Genomic DNA, 21,559 nt, shown 5'->3' on the forward strand with positions numbered 1-21,559 from the left:
AGACTGGAGCTTCTGAGTTAGCTTCTGTGTAAAGGACCAGTCTCGACTGCAATATTACAGAGCTGTGTCAATTGCCATATGAAGCTCTCTGTAGAGGACTGAGGAAACTTCTGCTGCACCTCTGTGGGGCCCTTGGGGTAGAGAGAGGAGAGCAGTCGCTGCAGGTTTCAGGTGTCAGATGACTGTACTGCACCTGCCTGATAGACTAGAGTGTGCTGGCAGATCAGCCTGTCAGATAATAACTATAATTGCAGGTATCATATCTTCATGTTCATTCACCTTTTGAGCTGCTAATCCCAGCAATTTGTTGGCAATTTGGGAGATTTGTTTCTACTGATATGCCAGACAGCCAATGACTGATAGAGACTGTATGCTATCATGCAAAACAGTAAGCAACAGTCTAAGCTATCCAACTGATTTTAAAAGTACATATCATGGCATAAAGAAGGACATGTGACAAAATGATCCCACAGCTGACCTGGAGAAGTGACCGTAGCACTAATATTCCATTGGTTAGCTTGTACTAGCAATCACCCATAACACTTCAGAAAATGCATAGCTAATAAAGTAAAAAGGACCCAGTAAGCAGAAAAACAAACTCAACAGCAATGGAAACTAATCTAGCATAACTCATTTTGTTTGGAAGTCATCAAAAACAAGTATGCAGAGATCACACCACAAGCACAGCATCACTTGGTCTCGTTTACTCGCGGTATGTTTTTCACCTTGTGAAGTTTCCTGCTCCAGTTAAATTATTTGAACTTGTCTGGTAGAAGGGATTAAAGCAAATTCCACACTATCATGGCAAATATGCTTTGTAAATTGTGTTGCCCAATTTGCATTGACTTTGTATTATATCGAAATGTAGTGCCGAAATACTTTCGCTTTTGGTGTTAACCCAGATATAAAATAAATAAAATTTCTCATATTAAACATAGCAGTATCATATTTTTTCTCACATTGTCTCAAATCGTTCATTTAAAACCCTTTAGGCCCTCCTTTCCAAAAGCCTACTCTGCTCTGATTGGTCAAATCAAGGTCCAGTCTGTTGTGATTGGTTTGCTGCTTACAATACAGTTTGGAAAGCAAAAATCGATTACCATTCTGAATTTTAGCTATGAGTATTACTCTGAGCTAGTATAAACAGTGACACATAACATTGAAAATGGTATCATTTTATAATATCAACACAACCCTGTTGAACACAAATGGTACAAATATTTTTTTAAAAGTAGCTGATCACTTCGAATCAGGACAAATAGGACAATTATCACTGGTGATTTTATAACATCCACAACTCACCATTTGAAAACACATGCAAAACAGTGCACCTGTGCAAATCTGTCATAAACTTACAAAGGATTGTGCAGGAAGAAAGACAGTATTTATTCAATTCAATTCAATTCAATTCACCTTTACTTGTATAGCGCTTTTACAATGTAGATTGTGTCAAAGCAGCTTCACATAAAAGATCATAGTAAATTGAAACAGTGTAGTTCAGTTTTTAAAGTTTAAGTTCAGTTCAGTTTAGCTCAGTTCAGTGTGGTTTAATAATCACTAAAACTTCACCAATTGGTGAAAGTGAAGAAAAAAAAATAAAAATCTTGAGAGAGCCAGGCTCAGATTTACCAATGAACTTAAGGCAGTTCTGGTTTTAGGGCTGTACAATATGATGATGTTTAAATAAAAATAAAATTCTAATATTTCATATTATATGTTTCATCCTGAGAAAGTTCAATGTACCACGTTTACACTGGATTTTATTGTGCAATATGTATTATTTTATGTTGGACCTGTAATCATTAGTTTTCATTAGTTTATCATTAGTCTATAATCATTAGTTTACAAATATTAAGAAATATGATCACATATGAATGAGTTAGTTTCTGGGTATATACTTTAAAATGTAAAAAAGAAATCATTATACATGTGGTCTATATATATATATATATATATATATATATATATATATATATATATATATATATATATATATATATATAAACTATTAATTGTTTGAATTTACAGATCACTATCAGGATTTGAGATGACTTTTTGGTCATTTTATATTTATTTATCGTGCACTTTTATAGCCCCGTTCACACATACAGTGTGTCATGTGTGACAGGCCCTTTTTAAAAATACCCATAAATTCGTTCCGGCAATTTTCCGGAAAGGGAACATTGTAACATTACCGGTAATTTGCCGGAATGCTGCTCTGTGTGAACGCAAAAGGAAAATTGACAGAAAGAGCGCATTCACACTTACAACGCGCTGATGTAAAAAAAAAAAACTGGAAAAATGATCGATAAAATGCTTATGATAAACCTCTGTTTGTTTACCTTCAAGCCCTGTTTCAGTTGCTTGACACGTGTGCACATTAAGCAGCCGGTGAGCACCAGCACACACACATATTATGAACATCTCCACATCTGAAAGTGTTTCTCTATATGATTATATCAAAGTTGTTCACAATACTTATTCATCCACAAAATTTGTAAAGTAGTCAAATGTGTAAACATTTAGCTGTGGTTCGCGGTTCTACCTTTGGATGTCTCTGGGACAAACATCTGCATGAATGCTAATGCTTTAGATAAAAGTGAGACCATCAACAAAAGCCCGACCACTTCTGTGTTTGCAAATACAAGCGCAGACGTTTAGAACTCATTTCTGGTTAATAATGTCAGAATTTGTCAGTATTTTTAAATGGATGTGTGAACGTTGTTTTCCTGAAAAATTCCAGAATGTCCTTGCCTGTGTGAACAACGCTTTTATGAATTCACCGGTAAAGTCATAGTTTTTTCTGGTACGACTGTATGAAAGGGGTTTAATATCTGAAGCCCCAGACCTTTTACAAACTGCTACAACACACACTTTGCAAAAGGTTACACTGTCAAAGCATAATAGGGCACTTTAAATCTAGTTTGCAACTGCAAATGTGTCCACCTATTAGAGATGCCACAATTCTCAATATAATATTGAACCATTCGGTACGACATCCACAGTTCAATACACGCTTGTGAATTGCGTTTTTTTTTCGATTTTGCGTTTAAATAATTAATGTGCATTTTATTTCTCCCCGAATTGACTGTGTGTGCCTGTAAGTCTACGAGCTGAGATGAAGAAACTCCTCCCTGCGAGTAAATATTCAATCACTATGCTCTACAGTTAGGTGGCGCTCAACCATTAATCCACACTTTAACATGGCGAGCGGTGGTGAAGTGAGGCAACAGTACGAGGAAGCACCGGCGTCTTTCAAATCTGCGGTGTGAGGACATTTCGGTTTTTGCCGTTGAGTATAATGCCAATGACAGAAAAAAACGGTGAACAAAAAATGACTGTGTGCAAGCATTGTTTTACACGTATAACCATGACTGCACATCTGCGGCGCCATCACCCAGCAATATCACTGTCTGGAGGCAGAATAGCAGAGAAGGTAATAAACTCCTCCAAAAACAACAATCCCTCGCTGAATGCTTCCAGCAAACATACCCAACTGGTTCTGAGATAGGGTTTGGCCGATAGACGATGCCATCGTCCATCGCCGATGGCCAATAGACAACACAATGCTGAGTCGGCATCACCGATCCTCCGCCCCGCCCCCGTCGCAAACCAGCTCGCGAAAAATACACACTTAGGCCCCGTTTACACTAATAGGTCTTAGTTTTTAAATGGCATTTTAGAACGAAAATGATCCACATCCACACAGGTGTTTCATCTTGCATTTCTGAACAGCCCTCCGTCCACTGAAAAGGCAGAGACACACAGCCATACATGCTGTAATGCACTCGTCTGAGCTCCAGAGAGCAGTGCACATCAGACAGGTCATCAAGGATGTACCGCTGGATCGCGTCTCAAAATAGTTGTTAAACGTGATATTTAATTAATCTAGTCTCTATCTAACGACTCTTCGGTCTTTTGAATCTATCAGGTAACGTGTCACAGAGTCAGTACACTGCTTCAATCTTTCACTTTCACACTTGTACTTAGTAATTTTAGTGAAAACCTTAGACACTGTTGGTTGGCACCTTTTTTTACCGACCAAGTTTGTCGACGCCATAATTATGACACAGATCACTCTGCCTATTCATGCCAGAGTCCAGCGGCAAAAGTGATTGACAGATGGTAATTTGTGTGTAACTTATCTTTATTTATTTATGATTTGGTTATGGGTAAAACAAAGACCATGCGGGTCAGATAGTTGGTAGGCTACAAATAATAATTCGTTATGAATTCAATAACTATTCATAAATAATTAATTCACCTCCACCCACGACGACGATGCCATCGTCCATCGCGATGTTTCACATTAGACATCATACGATGCTTGGTCGGCATCGCCCAACCCTATTCCGAGACATGCATAAAAATAACAAAGGCAGTGAGGGTGTTCATTGCTAAAGATTTCCAGCCGTTTTCGGTGATTGGAGATTCGGGCTTTTGTCATCTTAAAAAAGCACTCGATCCGAGTTACAGACTACCATCTTGCACTTTTTTCAGCCCCGAGGTAATTAAGATGGGAGATGAGATTTATGTTTACTGAAGTACAAATATGTTTATTTGAAACGGTCAATTTACGTTTATTAACTTCACATGTATGTTTATTTTCAAAATTTAGGATTTTATTTGTTCCCCAGTTTGTACACAGGCAACCAGCAGCTGAGATTTCAGTGGTAATTTTTTATACAGTAAACTAGGAACTAGTGTACTTTTTTTGGCTTTTAAGTCAAACAAAGGTGTATTGCAATAAATTGTTTTAATTTTTTTTTTCTCCTTAACCTCTTACCGTTCCTATTGCCTAAGCATAGAATAACAAAAACAAATGTGTCAAGCTATCAGAACTAAACCGAACCTGGCCGAATCCTGGACAACTACTGCGATGGTCATGGAAGAGTGGAGAACATGAGACTGTTTCCTATGACGCTCCAGAGACAGACGAGTCTTCGCTGAGGCCAGCTTCCAGCCTCCGCCACTGAGACTGCAGCTCTGCACAAGACGTTTGGCCAGCGGAGAAATTAAAATGGTCGTGCCCAACTGAGCCTGGTTTCTCTCAAGGTTTTTTTTCTTCACTTCCGCCTTTAGTGAAGTTTTTTTTCCCTCTCCGCTGTCGCCACTGGCTTGCATGGTTCAGGATCTGTAGAGCCGCGCATCGTTGGATTTGCTCTTCAGTGTTTGGACTCTCAGTAGTGATTATTAAACCACACTGAACTGAGCTAAACTGAACTGAACTTAAACACTACAAACTTAACTACACTGTTCCTATTTACTGTGACCTTTTATGTGAAGCTGCTTTGACACAATCTACATTGTATAAGCGCTATACAAATAAAGGTGAATTGAAAAAAAATTGAATTGAACCGAAAACCGTGTTAAAAAAACGCGGTATGTATTGTACCGTAGGCTAACTGTATTGTTGCATCCCTACCACCTATAATTGTAAACAATGCAGAAGATGAGATCAATATTGAATAAAACTACATATGTTTTGAGGCCAGATGGAGCCATGTTTGACAGCTTTTAGAAAAATCTTCACTGGTTTGGAAAACAAGTACACTGGAGGACAAATACAAGAGCTCAGTCAATTTTTCACACTCTGTCGCCTTGAACACATTATTCTGAACAGTCGGAGAGAGCTTGAGCGCACCTATTTAACTCATTAGACAGGAGGTCATCATCAGCAGTGAATCAAATGCCCACGGGTGGCTGTTAAACAACAAACGGCCATAACTCTGCAGTGAAAGTAAGACAGAGATTCTAATAAATACTCAATAAAAGGTGTACTTTAATCATCAGGCGCATGGATAATGCTAAACTGCACACAGACCATATGTTTTGGCGTCCATCATTCTGTTATTTTTAGGCCACAGGGTTAGCATTTAACCCTTGCTGCCTCAGAGATTCTCACTGACCCCATGTTTAGTTATTTCAACCTCCTGGAGTTAGATGATGCCTGTCATACTAAAGGATTCATGCATCATGTTACAAACACGGAGAGACACAAACATAGATCCTGACATCTTTAGAGTTCTCACATATAAACGTTTCGTACACACAAAAAGGCAAAAAGGGATGTGGAAACATGCGTATGCTACTTCCCACGCAACGTATAAAAAACAAGCTTGACAGGACAATGCGCAGCATTGAACAAAGTTGACTTAATTGAACCACTTTAAATCATCATATGATGGAAAGTTTCTACTAGGGCTGCACAATATATCGTTTCAGCATCGATATCGCAATGTGTGTATTTGCAATCATCACATCGTTCGCAGGATCTGCAATGTAGAGTCAGGATTATGGTTGGCCAGAAGCCACAGTTGAAATAACATGAGATTTAAGGTTACAATCTGCAGTAACTGCAGAAATTGTATCATTTGCATGTATATTTAAGGTCTTTGACTGTAAGCATTTCAAGCCAGTTTAAAGCAGTCAGTGACTTTTCTTTTATAATGTTTGCAACTTTAAAAATATTAATTGTATTTATGTATATACACGACTATACAGTGTTATTTTACATTTGATAATTCAATTTATGTACCTGAATATTTCTAGACTCCCAAAAAATATCAAGCACTGTTCATTTTATTTGTATCTTTGCTACTGTATTTATCAATGCTTGTCATTTGGCTTATTACATTTTATGCACAAAATGATCTCAAATAATCTAAAATGACAAATTCTTTTTAAAGAGCCATTCAAGTCAACTGGTGGGGAAATTATACTTCGCAATATGCATGGCAGAAAAATAAAATATTGCAATGTCAGTTTTTTTTTACAATACCATACAGCCCTACTTTCTACACAGAGTTTTATAAATGAGACCCTAGAACTTCATGTTAATCACACATGGTATAACAAAATGTGTACATGCATGAACGTCACTGAAAATTACTTACATTTTACTTAAATAAGTGTTCACTATGTGTGTGTTATGAAACCAAGAGAGCCACCTGTAGGCATCTTCTAATTTAAACAAGTGGCCAATTTGAAAAGATAGCCAGCGAATGTATGAATCACAAAAACCCTAATGCCAATAGAAGACCATTCACGGATCACTCCACAAGAGCCAATCTATCAGAGGTGGAGAACAGCACAAAGGCTTTCTGGGATCCCCATGAGATAAACTGACACTCGACAAATCAATAAAAGAAATGTGTACTGACCTTTACAAGGTCTTGCTAAAAATAGGGATGCCTAAAAACAGCAGAATGAACCGCCAACTTATCCAGAATATTTTTTATGCAGTGGATGCCCTTCCAGCTGCAACCCATCACTGGGAAACATCCATACACACATACACTACGAACAATTTAGCTTACCCAATTCACCTATAGCGCATGTCTAGACTGTGGGGGAATCCAGAGCACACAATCACGGGGAGAACATGCATACTCCACACAGAAATGCCAACTGACCGAGCCGAGGCTTTAACCAGCGACCTTCTTGCTGTGAGGCGATCGTGCTACCCACTGCGCCACTGAGACTCTGATTATTATCAAAATATAATTTATACTAAATGTAATGGAGGCAAATTAAAAGATCATATTTTTCAGAACAGAATTGTATTGCCATGTAATGTAACATCACAATAACAATTAACAAAAAAGAGAGATAAATCAAATATCAATGATTGTTTAAATGAAAATCAAGTTAAATATGGGTTTGTTTATATACAGTAAAGGGAAAGTGCACACTATTTTAGACACTCTTAGCAGTTAAATGCACTACACATTAGTATCATATTCTTTATCAGACCAATTCTACATCAAGTATCACTCTCACACCTTCATTATAACCTGTTAGTCTTGTTGTCAAGGCAACAGCAGTTCTGTGAATCTCTAAGAGTCTGTGACAGCATGTGTCTGTTTCAGCACCAAACCAGCAGCTGGTGGCCTCACTTTACCCATAAGATCACCAGCAGACTGATGAAATTTACATTCACCTCTCCACTCAACATTAAAAATACACCCAGTATCCCTATGCCAATTCAACAATCAATATGTAATTTCCATAGGAATGCAGCATTGATTGCTTCAAAATGAAAGTGTCAGCTTGCCATTAACTGAGATTAAATCGGCAAAAACATATGTAGTGACCACTTTGAGTTAAAATGGCTTGTTTAGAGACATTGAATTATATTTAATCAATGACATATATCATTGATAACTACATCAATACAGAGTAAGTTACTATTTTGTAGAGAGGGGTCAAAATGACAATGGCTATTGAAGATTTGGCAATCTGAAATGTGTCAATAGTGACAGTTCAAAAATCAGTAAAATACCTTTTTTTTTATTCTGAAGCTTGTCCTTAACGCAATAAATATTAAAGATATTTTACTGTCTTTTTAGGTTAATTCTGGTTCTTTTCCAGAGTTATAGAGATTTTATTGTGGCCACATGAGTAAATAGTTAAAATGCATCTATTTTCATAGTTTAAAAACCAAATGTGTGTCAGTTTGACTGTCTGAAGAACTAATAATGAATTGTTTCTTCGATGCACCGCAATGCAGATGCAGATAATTCGATATTAGTTCGGTAATAGATCATAACCAGTTATTACATACTGAGATCAATTTCATATGCTCTATGTCATAAAGGGAGGCAAGCGCAAGTATTTACAATGCTCCTACTACTTAAAGTACACAATTCACTGCTTGGAGCCCTAATTTCATTGCTAGGGAGAAAACAGCAATATATGTAAATCCAGGCACAAGGGTTTCTGCAGAGTGAGTTTTCTCCACCTTGTCTATCATAGATCAGCTGATCAACATAGCCGTTCTTCAGTGTCCGTGCCATTGCTCGGTGAAGCGCTGACCGTTAGAGCCAATCACAGCCCTTTCAGTTGAACACGTGAACACAACGGCTAATCATAGGCAATCAAGAACTTGCTCGACAACCCTCAAAAAGCAAGCATGATAATGATTTTTTTGGTGTATTTGCTCTAAATGTCTTCTGTGCCCATACTTGAGTTTTGTATGATAGTGTACAGTCAAAAAGTGTGTTTAGGTAAAATTAAAGGTACAGTTCATATTAGGGCTAGGCGATAAAACGGTATTGGATTTTATTGACAGTATAATATTGTCAATAATGATTAAAAAAAATAGTTCAGTATGAAGTGCTATAGTTTTATTAAAATGTGGTTGTGGAGCGCATGGTTTGGAAGGCATGCCAATAAGCTTATTTGAACAATGATCGTTGCCTCCTTTACTTGAAAGCTCAGATTTGATTATCATAATTTGTTTTGTTTACGGCAGAAACTGCATAATCCAAATGTATGGAAATTCTATTTTTTTAATTTATAAACAAAACAATTATCTGTACACATAGCTAGGACCGTACAGCAGTTTGTGTAATCCTCATTAATGCAACATGTTACCTATTAGTCCAAGTCCAACAAGTCACTAAACAAGATTATACGTCATGAACCTCTTTATGCCATCTGAACAAATGCCCAGTGTTTCATTAACAGAATAGCAAAGAAAGGCTAAAACTCTTCTGAATAATGCTGATAACCCACATCTCTTCACTTTGTCTAACACAAAGCAGACAGTCTGGAAAACCACAGTCATCATGAGACAGGATGGCATCCGTGAGAGGATGATCAAGCTCTCGATTAAAGTCTCTCTGCAGGGACAGCACGAGCCTTCTGCGTCATCTTATAAATAATCCATATGGACAGACGAGCGATGAGTCACGCACACTGTGTGAGCCACAGGGAAACAGAAGAGTGAGGGAAAGATCAATAATACTGCCAGGGAGTGTTTTTTTTTAAATACATACATCTAGAAACGGGATCATTTGTTAATAAGAGAAAAGGAGTCCCTGACAACACTGTGGAAGAGTTTTAATGATCTGCCCATGTGCTCGTGGCCTGTTTGCGGAAGTACATTATTGACATTCCACAGCTGCCACATGTATGGTGTCATAATCTAGCAGCTGATAAGAGCCGCCGCCACTGCCACTCCCTTCTCCAACTCCACACAGTAAACATTCATAACGGTTTTATTTTGATTCATCCCTGTGACTTGTCGTTCAGCAAAAATAATGTTTCACAATTTTACTATGGCTGCCTGACATGGACCCTTTTCACAAGAAGGTCATCAGCAACTTAAATACTCGAAAGTTTTTATTAATTTGATTTTTAAAAACATATTAACATTTATTTGTATTTACATATGTATTATATCACCTTTGCATCAAATTACAAAAAACAAATCAAAGCTTATGCAAGGTGTTTCTAATGCATTGTCTATGAACAGTAGGGTTGCATGGTTTACCGGTACTATGGTAGTATCGTGATACTATGGCTCCAAAATACTGGTGGTATTACTACTGGCTCCAGCCAATAGCAGAACAGCAATTATTGGGAGGTGGGATAAAGATAATAAGGCCCTATCTGATTGGTCAAATTTAGATGAACAACCAATAAATAAATAAAAATGTACTGGATATTAATAATATTGCATATACTATTACTGTAATCACGATAAATTGGTGATATATTGTGCAGCCCAAAGTTTGATGATTATGTAGGGAAGTTTATCTGCGTAGCATATAATAAACAAATTACACGCATGAATACAATAGACTAAAGTTAAAACTAAAATAAACAGTGCTTTTCTGAGGAGTCGTACAGTATTCAGACACAGAATTTGAATAATCAAATGTAAAATATCAAAATATCAAGCAATGGTAGGTTATTCATTCGTTTTCCTTTGGTTTAGTCCCTTTATTTTTCAGTGGTCACCACAGCGGAACGAACCGTCAACTTATCCAGCATATGTTTTACGCAGTGGATGCCCTTCCAGCTGCAACCCAGTACTGGGAAACATATACACTCACATACACACTCATACACTACGGCCAATTTAGCTTATTCAATTCACCTATAGCACATGTCTTTGGACTGTGGGGTAAACCAAAGCACCCTGAGGAAACCCACAAAAAAAAACAAGGGGAAAACATGCAAATCCACTCAGAAATGCCAACTGACCCAGCAACCTTCTTGCTGTGAGGCGACAGTGCTAAACACTGAGCCACCGTGACACCCAATGGAAGGTTATTTAAACCCAAATTTGGGTGAAATTTGGACTAACCCAAACAACAGGGTTAAATTTGATCATATTAATTTAATTTAAAAAAAAAAAAACAGAAGTTGGGTTAGTCCCTATTACACTCAGAATTGGGTTGAAATAACCCTGAGTTTTTTAGAGTGTAAAGCTAAAAACAATATTATTTCTTGTGTTTTCAATCTCTCTTAAAATGCTTAATAGTCACAGGTCTTGAAAACACATGGAAATGATCTACTTTCACTACATTGTGGACAGTGTTGCTAATTTAGCAATTTTGTTGCAAGATTTAGCAACTTTTCATACTACCCTAGCAACATATTTTCTAAAATTTAGCCATTTTTAACATTCATTTGGCTACTTTTAGCAATTTTTAAAAAATGACTTAAAAGAGCATTGGCTGCTGGCTTCACTGGCATTACTCAGTAAATTGCTAGCTCAGATTGTTTTTCATAACTGTTAATTTACTGATATTTGTTAACATGTATAATTGTTGGTAATTTAGGTAGCAATAAATTCCAATAGTGCTATAATTGTTGTCACTTTCACAAATAAGTTAATTTCACAAGTTAAAAAAAGGTAAGTACACAAGCTGTGATTGTTTAAAAGAACGTAACTTTTCAATATCAGTGTTATATTAAAATAAAAAAAATCATATCAAAAAGTGTTTGTATTTAACAAATAGTCAACTATATTTTTCACACAAATCTAAATGGACATTTGCTGAGATGGCAAGTCAATTTGAGAAAACATAAAATATTTTGTATACTCCATAAAGATGTAGTTTTGAGTTGCGATTACGCAATGATGTCATCGCACAAAGTAATATGTTAATAAGAACCTATTTATTATGCATCTGGATGTAATGTTTTAGTATAATATAATACACGGCGCCTCAGAGAGAGTAGAGCCATGACGGGCTTAAACTTGTCAGATACTGCGTGATGATGTCACTGATATTCAAATTAGTGTGTGACGTCATATGTCATCATTTAGCTACTTTTAGGGCAGGCTTTAGCTACTTTTCATTGGAAATAGTTGGCAACACTAATTATGGATAAATTTTCCAATGACGAACTACATGATCAACTATAATGCCAAGTGGACATTTTATACATGTTGTATGAAATACATGTGTATATTGTGGATGTGTACATTCCGATATCAAGGCTGAAATGATATAATGTGCAGCTCTGAATCCTATAGTAGCTCTTTTATCAAGCAACATTATCTGCTTCTTAAGTCGTGACGTATGGAATACTGTTTTTGGGTCAAATCCACTACTCATTTGAATTGAGAAAATATTCGTTTATGATCTCTTTTCAGTCATATCACACATTAAAGTGAATTTTATATAAAATCAATGGTGTACACAACAGTCTCTGGACTTGCTGCATCACAGACGTCAATATTTTTACCATTTATAAAAAATTTAATCACTTTCTGGCCATCGGATATTAGGCATGGATATAAATATTGTAATCATGATTTTCGAAAGTATTACATCGCTGTGTAAACATTTATTATTACCAATTGGTGAATCTCCCCATACAGTTTGTTAGAGCGATTGGACTCGGAAGCCACTTCGCATGACGTCACACTTAACAAGCGGATTATGGCAGCAGGATTCAACAAGTCTTTCTGCTATGCATGGAGTAATTAGTTAAAAACATTGAAGCATCCACAACCACACCAACAAGTCTGATTATTTAATTCAACTAATAATTATTTGCCTGCTGAGGGCTTAAATCCACTGAGGACATATTCATAATTGGCAGGTTTTGTTTGCATGTACCTTAAATTAAAATATGACTTTACATATGCGTGTTCTGTTCTGAGTGCATGCACAGAAAAGCCCATGTTCTCTTTTGTGCTTTTAAAAACATTAATAAATCTAATACACTTCAATAGTCAAGCACCATGCTGCAAATGTCACATTACCAGGTTTTACAGATTTCCACTTCACATTGAGCTTTGCAGAAGAATTGATATGGAAGTCTGGAAAGGGTGTGGGATATGACGCAACAATCGACTTATCTTGATTATTGGTTTTAATAATTGTTGGAGGCCAAAATCAAAATCAAACTTTGATTAACTGCACAGCCCTAATTTTACTGATTAAAGTATTGAGAGTAGAGCTCTACAATACATTGTTTGAGCATCAATATCGCAATGTGTGTATCTACAATAGTCAAATTCAAGGTTTAGATTAAAGATATTATTAAAAAATAAGTAAATAATTAATAATAAAAATTTTATATTTATACAATGATGACCATGTTATTTTACAGTTGATTGTTCAAATTGATTGTTGTTACTGTACTTGAATACTGTTAGACTCCCTATGAAACCAACAAGCACAAGCTATTTATGTACTTTTGCTTGTAATTTATTATAATGTATGCAGATACACTGCATGGAAAACGACTTGATCATTCCAGTCGACCTAAATTAATGAAATCTTTTCAAATAGAGCATCATATCGCAGTAAAAAAAAATATCGCAATGTCAGATTTTTCCAATCTCGTACAGCCCTATTTAAGAGTTTTAGAAGATGTCAGCTAGAGGTTTTTTTTCGTTTAATAATTAGGATTACCTTTGAGAGTTTGACTATCAGAGATATCGCTCATGTCATGAATTATTGCACTTGCTTGCAACCAAACGGTTCACAGGTTTCAAGGAATTCGATTTTTGCTGTTGCGTGTGAAATAAATACAGGAAAAAGCAGTGTCTCAGTTTCTGTATCAGCAAAACTACAGCAAAAACATCCCATCATTGTGCAGTGCAGTTTATAACTTTGGCAAATTAATAGCGATCAACTTTGTTAAATTGTTTATGCAGTACTATTTTACATTTGATTATTCAATTACTGTATACCTGAATACAGTTTGACTTCTGAAAACAATAAATTGCTGTTTAATTCATTTGTATATTTTTCTTTATCGAATTTAGCTATGCTTGTGGATTGTTTATTATATTTTGTGTACTACTCTACAGAATCATACTAATCAATCTAAAAATTATAATTTTTTACCAAATACAGTAGTTATTCTCGTCTAATGAATTTGTAGTTGCATCGAAATATATATTGCAGAATAAAAAATATGGCAATAATAGATTTTCACGATTAGAATGGTTGTTAAAATTGTGTATTATAGTTAGCGTTCTTGGTCTGAATAACTACTTATTTTAGACTACTAAAATAATATGTTCTTAATAAAATAAATCAGATGAATTAACGTGTTTGGTTAAAATATAATCTGTACTTATTACTTTTGTCATTTTGAAGAGATACTTCAGCAGATATTTTATTGCTTCACTACCAGTGTATAATGGTTACACTATATACTGTTTCACATTATACTGTACTTTTTGCACTATATACTGTTGAGCATCTGCACAACTCTGGTTTGCACTCCTTGCCATGTGCCCTTAAGTGTAATTGTATTGTTTACAACATTTATGTGGTTTAAGTTTCACTGCTGAAAGTTCAAACACTGAAGAGCAAATCCATTGATGCGCAGCTTCACAAGTCCCAAACCAAGCAAGCCAGTGGCAAGGAACAAAACTTTACCAATTTATTGTAATTTCTTTTTAAAATTCCATGTTTTGTATTAATATTATCTGTTATGCACCTAGGGTCTGAGAGTAACACAGTTTTGATACTCTGTATGTCCTGTACATGTGGTTGAATTGACAATAAAGCTGACTTTGACTTTGATTCGCAAATCCTCTCATGTGGCCTCTTTCTCTATTGCATGAACACCTCAGAATCGTATTAAAGAGGTAATCGTTTTGGTTTTTCTTTTGTAAGTACACTCGAAAAATTATTTTGCTGCTTGTTCAAACTACTTAAAATGAGCTGAATCAACACAATTCCTGAGGGTTTTTTTTGGGACAAATTAATTGTTTTATGTTTAGGCCCAATCCCAATTCTACCCCTTAGCCTTTGCCCTTACCCCTACCCCTCGTTTTGCGCGTGCCCGTGAGGGGGTAGTGGTGTCCCAATTCTCTTTAGCTTGAAGGCGTAGGGCTAAGGGCAAGGGGTATACACCCCTTCAAACGAGGATTACCCAATAATGCCCCAGCTGCACCCGGAAGTAATGAGATCCACAAATTTGTATTTTTTGTCATTATTACAAATTTTTCCAACAAACAAACATGTTTTAATATATTCATGACTGCGTTCAAAAAAAAAGACGCTAAAATAAAAACCGCTAACTTCTCTATAGCAATCCCACAACATTCTGACACTCGATGACACTTGAATACCCTGTCAGAAAATTCTAGTGGCTAAGAATGAGCTTTTTACAGTGTCTGGTATAATGTTAATGTTGTTTTGGTGTGTTTACATAGATGAATATGGCCACTGTGTAAATACACAGTACATTACGATCTTATTCCCACATTAGATCGTTATGATAACATAATATATGCCTTCAGTGATTTCCTGAAGATAAATACCAAAAAATAACACAACTGAAATAACTTCAGCAGTCGCGATCGTCTGATCTCATATGAAGCAAAGAGATTGTGATGACATATGATGACGTGTGCAGGTGCTGTAGTGTTGTCCCATTTGTTAGGGGTAAATTTTGAAGCCCTTCCTCTTAACCCTCGGTTGTAAGGGCCAAGGGGAAGGGGTAGGGGTACAAAAATAGAATTGGGATTGGGCCTTAATCCACTTAAAAGTTAGCTTAATCGATTTGTGTGGTGACAACATGAAGGAATTGTGTGGAACCCAGCATATTTTAGTGTACTATGAAATCAGATATAGGCCTACTTGTAGAACCACATACTGTGGTTCTTTGCCTACTTCACAGTAAGGAAGTATTTCTTATACAGCCATTATCTTTTTCACAGCTGATTTTCAGGAAGATACAACTTCCTTAATTTTCTTTGACTAACAAAATGCCAAATGATATAATAACAGCTCATTGGACAACCAAATTGGACAATTCATTCATTAAAGCTTGCGGGCACAAAACTGCAGTGCAACTTTCACTGCTGAAACTGAAGTTGGTCTTAAATGCAAAAAAAACTAAATATATGCTTTTTAATCACAATCATTCAAAAACGGAGGTTTCACCAATCTTAACCTTGGAGGGGGACTGAATTGAAAGAGTAAACCCTTATAGACCATTTCAATGTGGACATGTCATTGGCCCATGAACATTTACTACTTGTTATCAAACTATTTCATAACTTTAACAAGAGGCAATTCAATCATATCTTATGTTAAAACAACTATCATAACATTATTTATCAATATGTGGACCGTTTTGGATTCTCGGAAGCTATAGAAATTAAAAATGTAAAACAGGAAATATGATGGGACCCTTGTTTTTGTTTACATCCCTCAAAATGGTCTATAAATATTTGGACATATGGTTTGATGAACGGTTGCATTTTAATATTCATATTGAAAATCTCATAAAGAAGCTCAGACCTAAATTGGGTTTTCGTATAAAGAAGGGGCTTACTTTTGAAGCAAGAAAAAGAAATATCCAAAGCTGTTTCCTTTCACTGATAGATTACAGAGATGTAGTTTATATGTATGCAAACCTGTCGTTATTAAAAAAGCTGGACAGTATATATCATGCTGAAATTTGATTTGTGACGAATGCATCTTCACATATTCATCATTTTACTTTGTACAAAATGGTTGGATGGTTTTCCCTGCACCAAAGGAGAAAAATGCATTTGCTTCTTTTCACCACTAGGACATTATTGGGTAAATTGGCATCTTATATTTGCAACCTTTTATCACATTATACTTGTAACTATAGTACACTAAATTCTTATAATTTACATTAAACTGTTCCTACACTCTCAGAAAAACAGTACACAGTGGTACGAATAATGTTCCTTGAGGAACAGTTTTGTACCTTTGTAAAAGTTTTACCTTATATGGTACAGAAAAGACCTCTTATAATACTGTTCTGTGCATTTTATGGAACAACTGAAATGAAGGTACACAATTGTTCTCATACAAAAGGTACAAAAGTGTTGGACAACTCCTTTATTACAATATATATGAAAATGAATATGACTTGAAAGGCAAAGTGATTTAATGAATAATTCCATATTAAAACATGAATCATCATTTAAAAGCATATGTTTAAAGTTCTATAAAACAAAACAAATGGTAAAACACAACTATAGGTTTGTAAACTAAACATTTAAGCTATTTTAAATAAATGTTTGGTAAGCATTTTTATACTGTTAAGGTACAAAGTGTCTTGTCACTGTGGTGGTACCTTTATGGATAAGATTTGTACCTTTGATGAAGGTACAATATTGTATCTGCAGGTTTTAAAAACCAAAAGGACATTTTGGCTTCCTATGGTACAAATCGTGTCCTTAAAAGGTACAAACTGCAATGGTACAAATTTTATTTCTTTGTCTTAAGGTACAATTCTGTCCCATAAAAAGGTACTGTCCCAGTGACAAGGGTTTGTACCTTCTTTGATACATCATTGTACCATTTTTTATGAGAGTGTAGAGTATACAGAGTTTGGTGAAACAGTGTTTTCCTCCTTTGGCCCTACATTATGGAATGAAATGCAGAGTGTTATCATGTTAGAAACAAATCCATTTCTAAATATTTTTTAAAATCTTCTGAAGTCTTACCTGGAAAAATTATTTTGTGTGAATTTTAATATGTAATATTTTATGTGTCTAATTTTGCATCTGAAACTTTTTGTGCTGCCAATTTGGGGTGCATATCTCAATGGGAAATTCCTGGTAAAATATAAAGGATAAATAAAAAAATAAATAAATAAAAAAGGGGCGTATTCCTTCAGAGTGTTCACCCAATGAAATGCTCCTTTACAGCCTACACTCGAATACTATTGGCTTGTTTAGTCTGTAATGACAGATCAGAAGTCACGCTTCAAAAAAAAAAGAGCACACTTTAAGTGAACGGAAAATCCAAGTCAGTGCATGAAAGTAAGCATCATTCACGAATAAAAATCCGTTTAAAAACATCACATCAGACAGAACTAGCTTGTATGAATGCCCTTCACACTAATAGGGAGTGTCCCATTACCAGAAAGGTTGCATACTTGTTCTAAACCAAATAAAATCGATATTATAATATTTGTATTGATCATGTTTTATTACAGTATTACTACACATGTTCTCCACCCACTTGCTGTAAAAGTGTACACACAGCGCCACGTTGTCAACCATTCAGGCGTATTTTGGCGCGTGTGCTGCACACATGTAATAGACACCGGATCACTAACGTTTATTATCTCATGCGTCATAATCAACTGACAAACAAATAAATAAATAAAAATCCGTACTTATCTGCCGCCGCTTCCTGGACGGTCTCATCTTTCTTCACGGTCTCTGTGGGTTCAATCGCTCCCTCGGTCTTTGTACATAGGAATCTTCTCCCAGCTAAAGGCTGAATGAAACACCTTCCATTGTGGACAATGTTTAGTTTAGATATTCTGCCATTATTAGCAGCGCTGAAGCAGTACGCGTTTGGTAAAGTCTTTTTATGTCTAATAATGTCCGACAACAAACGCTTAGGGCTGGTTTGAATCAACTCCTTCAGCACAATTGAAGCCCTAAACTGTAACATCTCAGTTCTGTCGAGCTACTTCAGTTGTAAAGTCTTTATTTTTAATAATACTAGAAGACAACTTGTAGTTCTGAAAGCCACGGCACTGTCAATTCCCACACTTTGCGCACCTACTGAGTCTGTGAGGATCTTTTTAATGACGAACGCCGAGCAAACGCACTCGTACACGCCCACCTATATTCCTATTGGGCGGCGGGATAATATATGCAGGTATTCTCTCACGTAATTGGCTGAATTAAGCATGTTTCATTTTTGATGGCCATGCATCACATCCTGCAATGACTCACTTTGGCCAGCGTTGGGTTTGACTTTGAAATGTCGTTTATTTGAGAAACTTGTGTGGATGATAATGTTTTTAGTACATATACCTTTTCCCCATATACATTATAAAGATAACATAATACTAGTAACTACGATAACCCCTTTTAACTTAACAAGTCGTTTAAAGAGAAAAACAATGAAGTCAGCTGCACAGAATAACAGATGTTTTATTTCTGGTGAAAAAATGTCTTTTGTTGTCTAAAAATGACATATTTTTGTTACTTTATCCCATAAATAGCTCTACGTTGCAAGAGTTATTTTAAATTTTTTAACTGAAATGAAAAATAATATGCCCTTTTACTTTTAATTTTATATTTATTTTTCATTGCATGACATCTATGAATTGTAACAAGCCATTATGGATGATAACAAGACATCTGTGAATGGTTCAAGTCATTGATCTCTCATGTAACACTGTATTTTATCAGTTTTGGTAGATAGATAGATGGATGGATGGATGGATGGATGGATGGATGGATGGATGGATGGATGGATGGATGGATGGATGGATGGATGGATGGATGGATGGATGGATGGATGGATAGATAGATAGATAGATAGATAGATAGATAGATAGATAGATAGATAGATAGATAGATAGATAGATAGATAGATAGATAGATAGATAGATAGATAGATAGATAGATAAAACTTGATGCAATAATCTGATGCCAGGAAATGTTAAATTAAGAAGGAACCAAGTGAGAAGCTTGCTGACAATGGATGGATGGATGGATGGATAGATAGGCAGACAGACAGGCAGACAGATAGATAGACAAATAGACAGACAGACAGACAGACAGACAGACAGACAGACAGACAGACAGACAGATAGATAGACAGATAGATAGATAGATAGATAGATAGATAGATAGATAGATAGATAGATAGATAGATAGATAGATAGATAGATAGATAGATAGATAGATAGATAGATAGATAGATAGATAGATAGATAGATAGATAGATAGATAGATAGATAGATAGATAGATAGATAGATAGAACTTGATGCAATAATCTGATGCCAGGAAATGTTAAATTAAGAAGGAACCAAGTGAGAAGCTTGCTGACAATGGATGGATGGATGGATAGATAGGCAGACAGACAGGCAGACAGATAGATAGACAAATAGACAAATGGACAGACAGACAGACAGACAGACAGACAGACAGACAGACAGACAGACAGACAGACAGACAGACAGACAGACAGACAGACAGATAGATAGATAGATAGATAGATAGATAGATAGATAGATAGATAGATAGATAGATAGATAGATAGATAGATAGATAGATAGATAGATAGATAGATAGATAGATAGATAGATCTTGATGCAATAATCGGATGCCAGGAAATGTTAAAATAAGAAGGAACCAGGTGAGAAGCTTGCTGACAACAAAATAGGATTGAGGCATGTTTTAGAGAAAGCTGCTTATCTCTAGCGGCTGCAAAATAAAGAGCTCAGCTCTGCAGGAAGCTCAAGAAAACTCAGTGTGTTTAATACAAAGAAAGAATGCAGGCATTTTGAGCATTTCAGGTGAGCATGTGGGCTTGTGCAATCATTTAATAACAGTTCAAGGAGCTGTTAAGCAATCTTTGTGTTTACATAAGAAGCCGTCGCTATACACTAAAATAGCTGTTTTTTATGGGCTGAGAATTTATACCTAATTTGAACCACAACCCCATGACTTCCATGAAATCTCCATGAACTTGCATGTTTCTTTGCTTCATGCTTCGCAGGCCAGTCTCAGAAAAATGAACATCAATGTAATGCATTTGACCTTAAGTTTCCAACTTTCAGTGATTCATGATCTGGAATCTTTTATTTAATGTTTTTTTCTCCTTTGAAAGGAAATGGGAAAACCACTACTGTAACCCAGGTCACAGAAAACGGATTATGCTTAACTATAGAGTCTATAGTATAGACCAAAACGTTACAGATATAAAATTAGTAATTCAACTCAGTATCCAAACGCCCTTGAAAAGAATGATGATATGAGTCACCGAGGTCTGCCTTTCTAGAAACTTCTAAATTTTGGCCTAAAAGCAAGGGGAAATGTGTCGTTTTGCGCCTCCTACTGTCTCAAAGAGGAAATTCTAGATCAAAACATGATTCCACACTTGTTTACAGAAGAAAACGATGCATGAGCACAGATATAGTGAAATGCTGCCATCTTCTGGAGAAAGTGCATAATGTGGTCGGAAAATATTTTTACAGTTTTTTTCAGTGGCTTTGGTGCATTTCTCACAACACTATTAACATTTGCACAACAGTTCTTGCATTTCTCAAAACAATTAGTACAAACTGCAAAACCTAGTTGATAACCTGCAAAAGCGTGTCACTTGCTCAAAATGGATATCTCATTCCTCAAAAGCAAGTATTGATGTCAATGAAAGTGTCAGTGTCATCAAGAAGAAAAGTCCTGACACCATTGTTTATGAACAAGATAGTCAAATGGCTTTGTCCTGTTTTCATTATGACAGTTTACTCTGTACACAGTTTACTGAACCTACAACATACATACTGTAGGTCTGTAAATCATTCATAAAATTGTTTAATTTAGAAGAT

General features: G+C 35.9%; 1 protein-coding gene across 4 annotated transcripts in view; it reads right to left on the reverse strand.

Moving 5' to 3' along the window:
- The window catches only part of glsb (glutaminase b), an 86,035-nt gene extending 67,252 nt beyond the window's left edge, over nt 1-18,783 (reverse strand). For all 4 annotated transcript variants that reach the window (XM_056465760.1, XM_056465759.1, XM_056465762.1 and 1 more), the window contains exon 1: nt 18,382-18,783. In XM_056465760.1, the coding sequence (XP_056321735.1) occupies nt 18,382-18,665 (284 nt within the window). In that variant the 5' untranslated portion in view covers nt 18,666-18,783. The remainder of the gene's footprint in view (nt 1-18,381) is intronic.
- Nucleotides 18,784-21,559: the final 2,776 nt, after the last annotated feature.

Source organism: Danio aesculapii, chromosome 9 (genome assembly GCF_903798145.1).
Source record: "Danio aesculapii chromosome 9, fDanAes4.1, whole genome shotgun sequence".
Taxonomy (NCBI): Eukaryota; Metazoa; Chordata; class Actinopteri; order Cypriniformes; family Danionidae; genus Danio; species Danio aesculapii.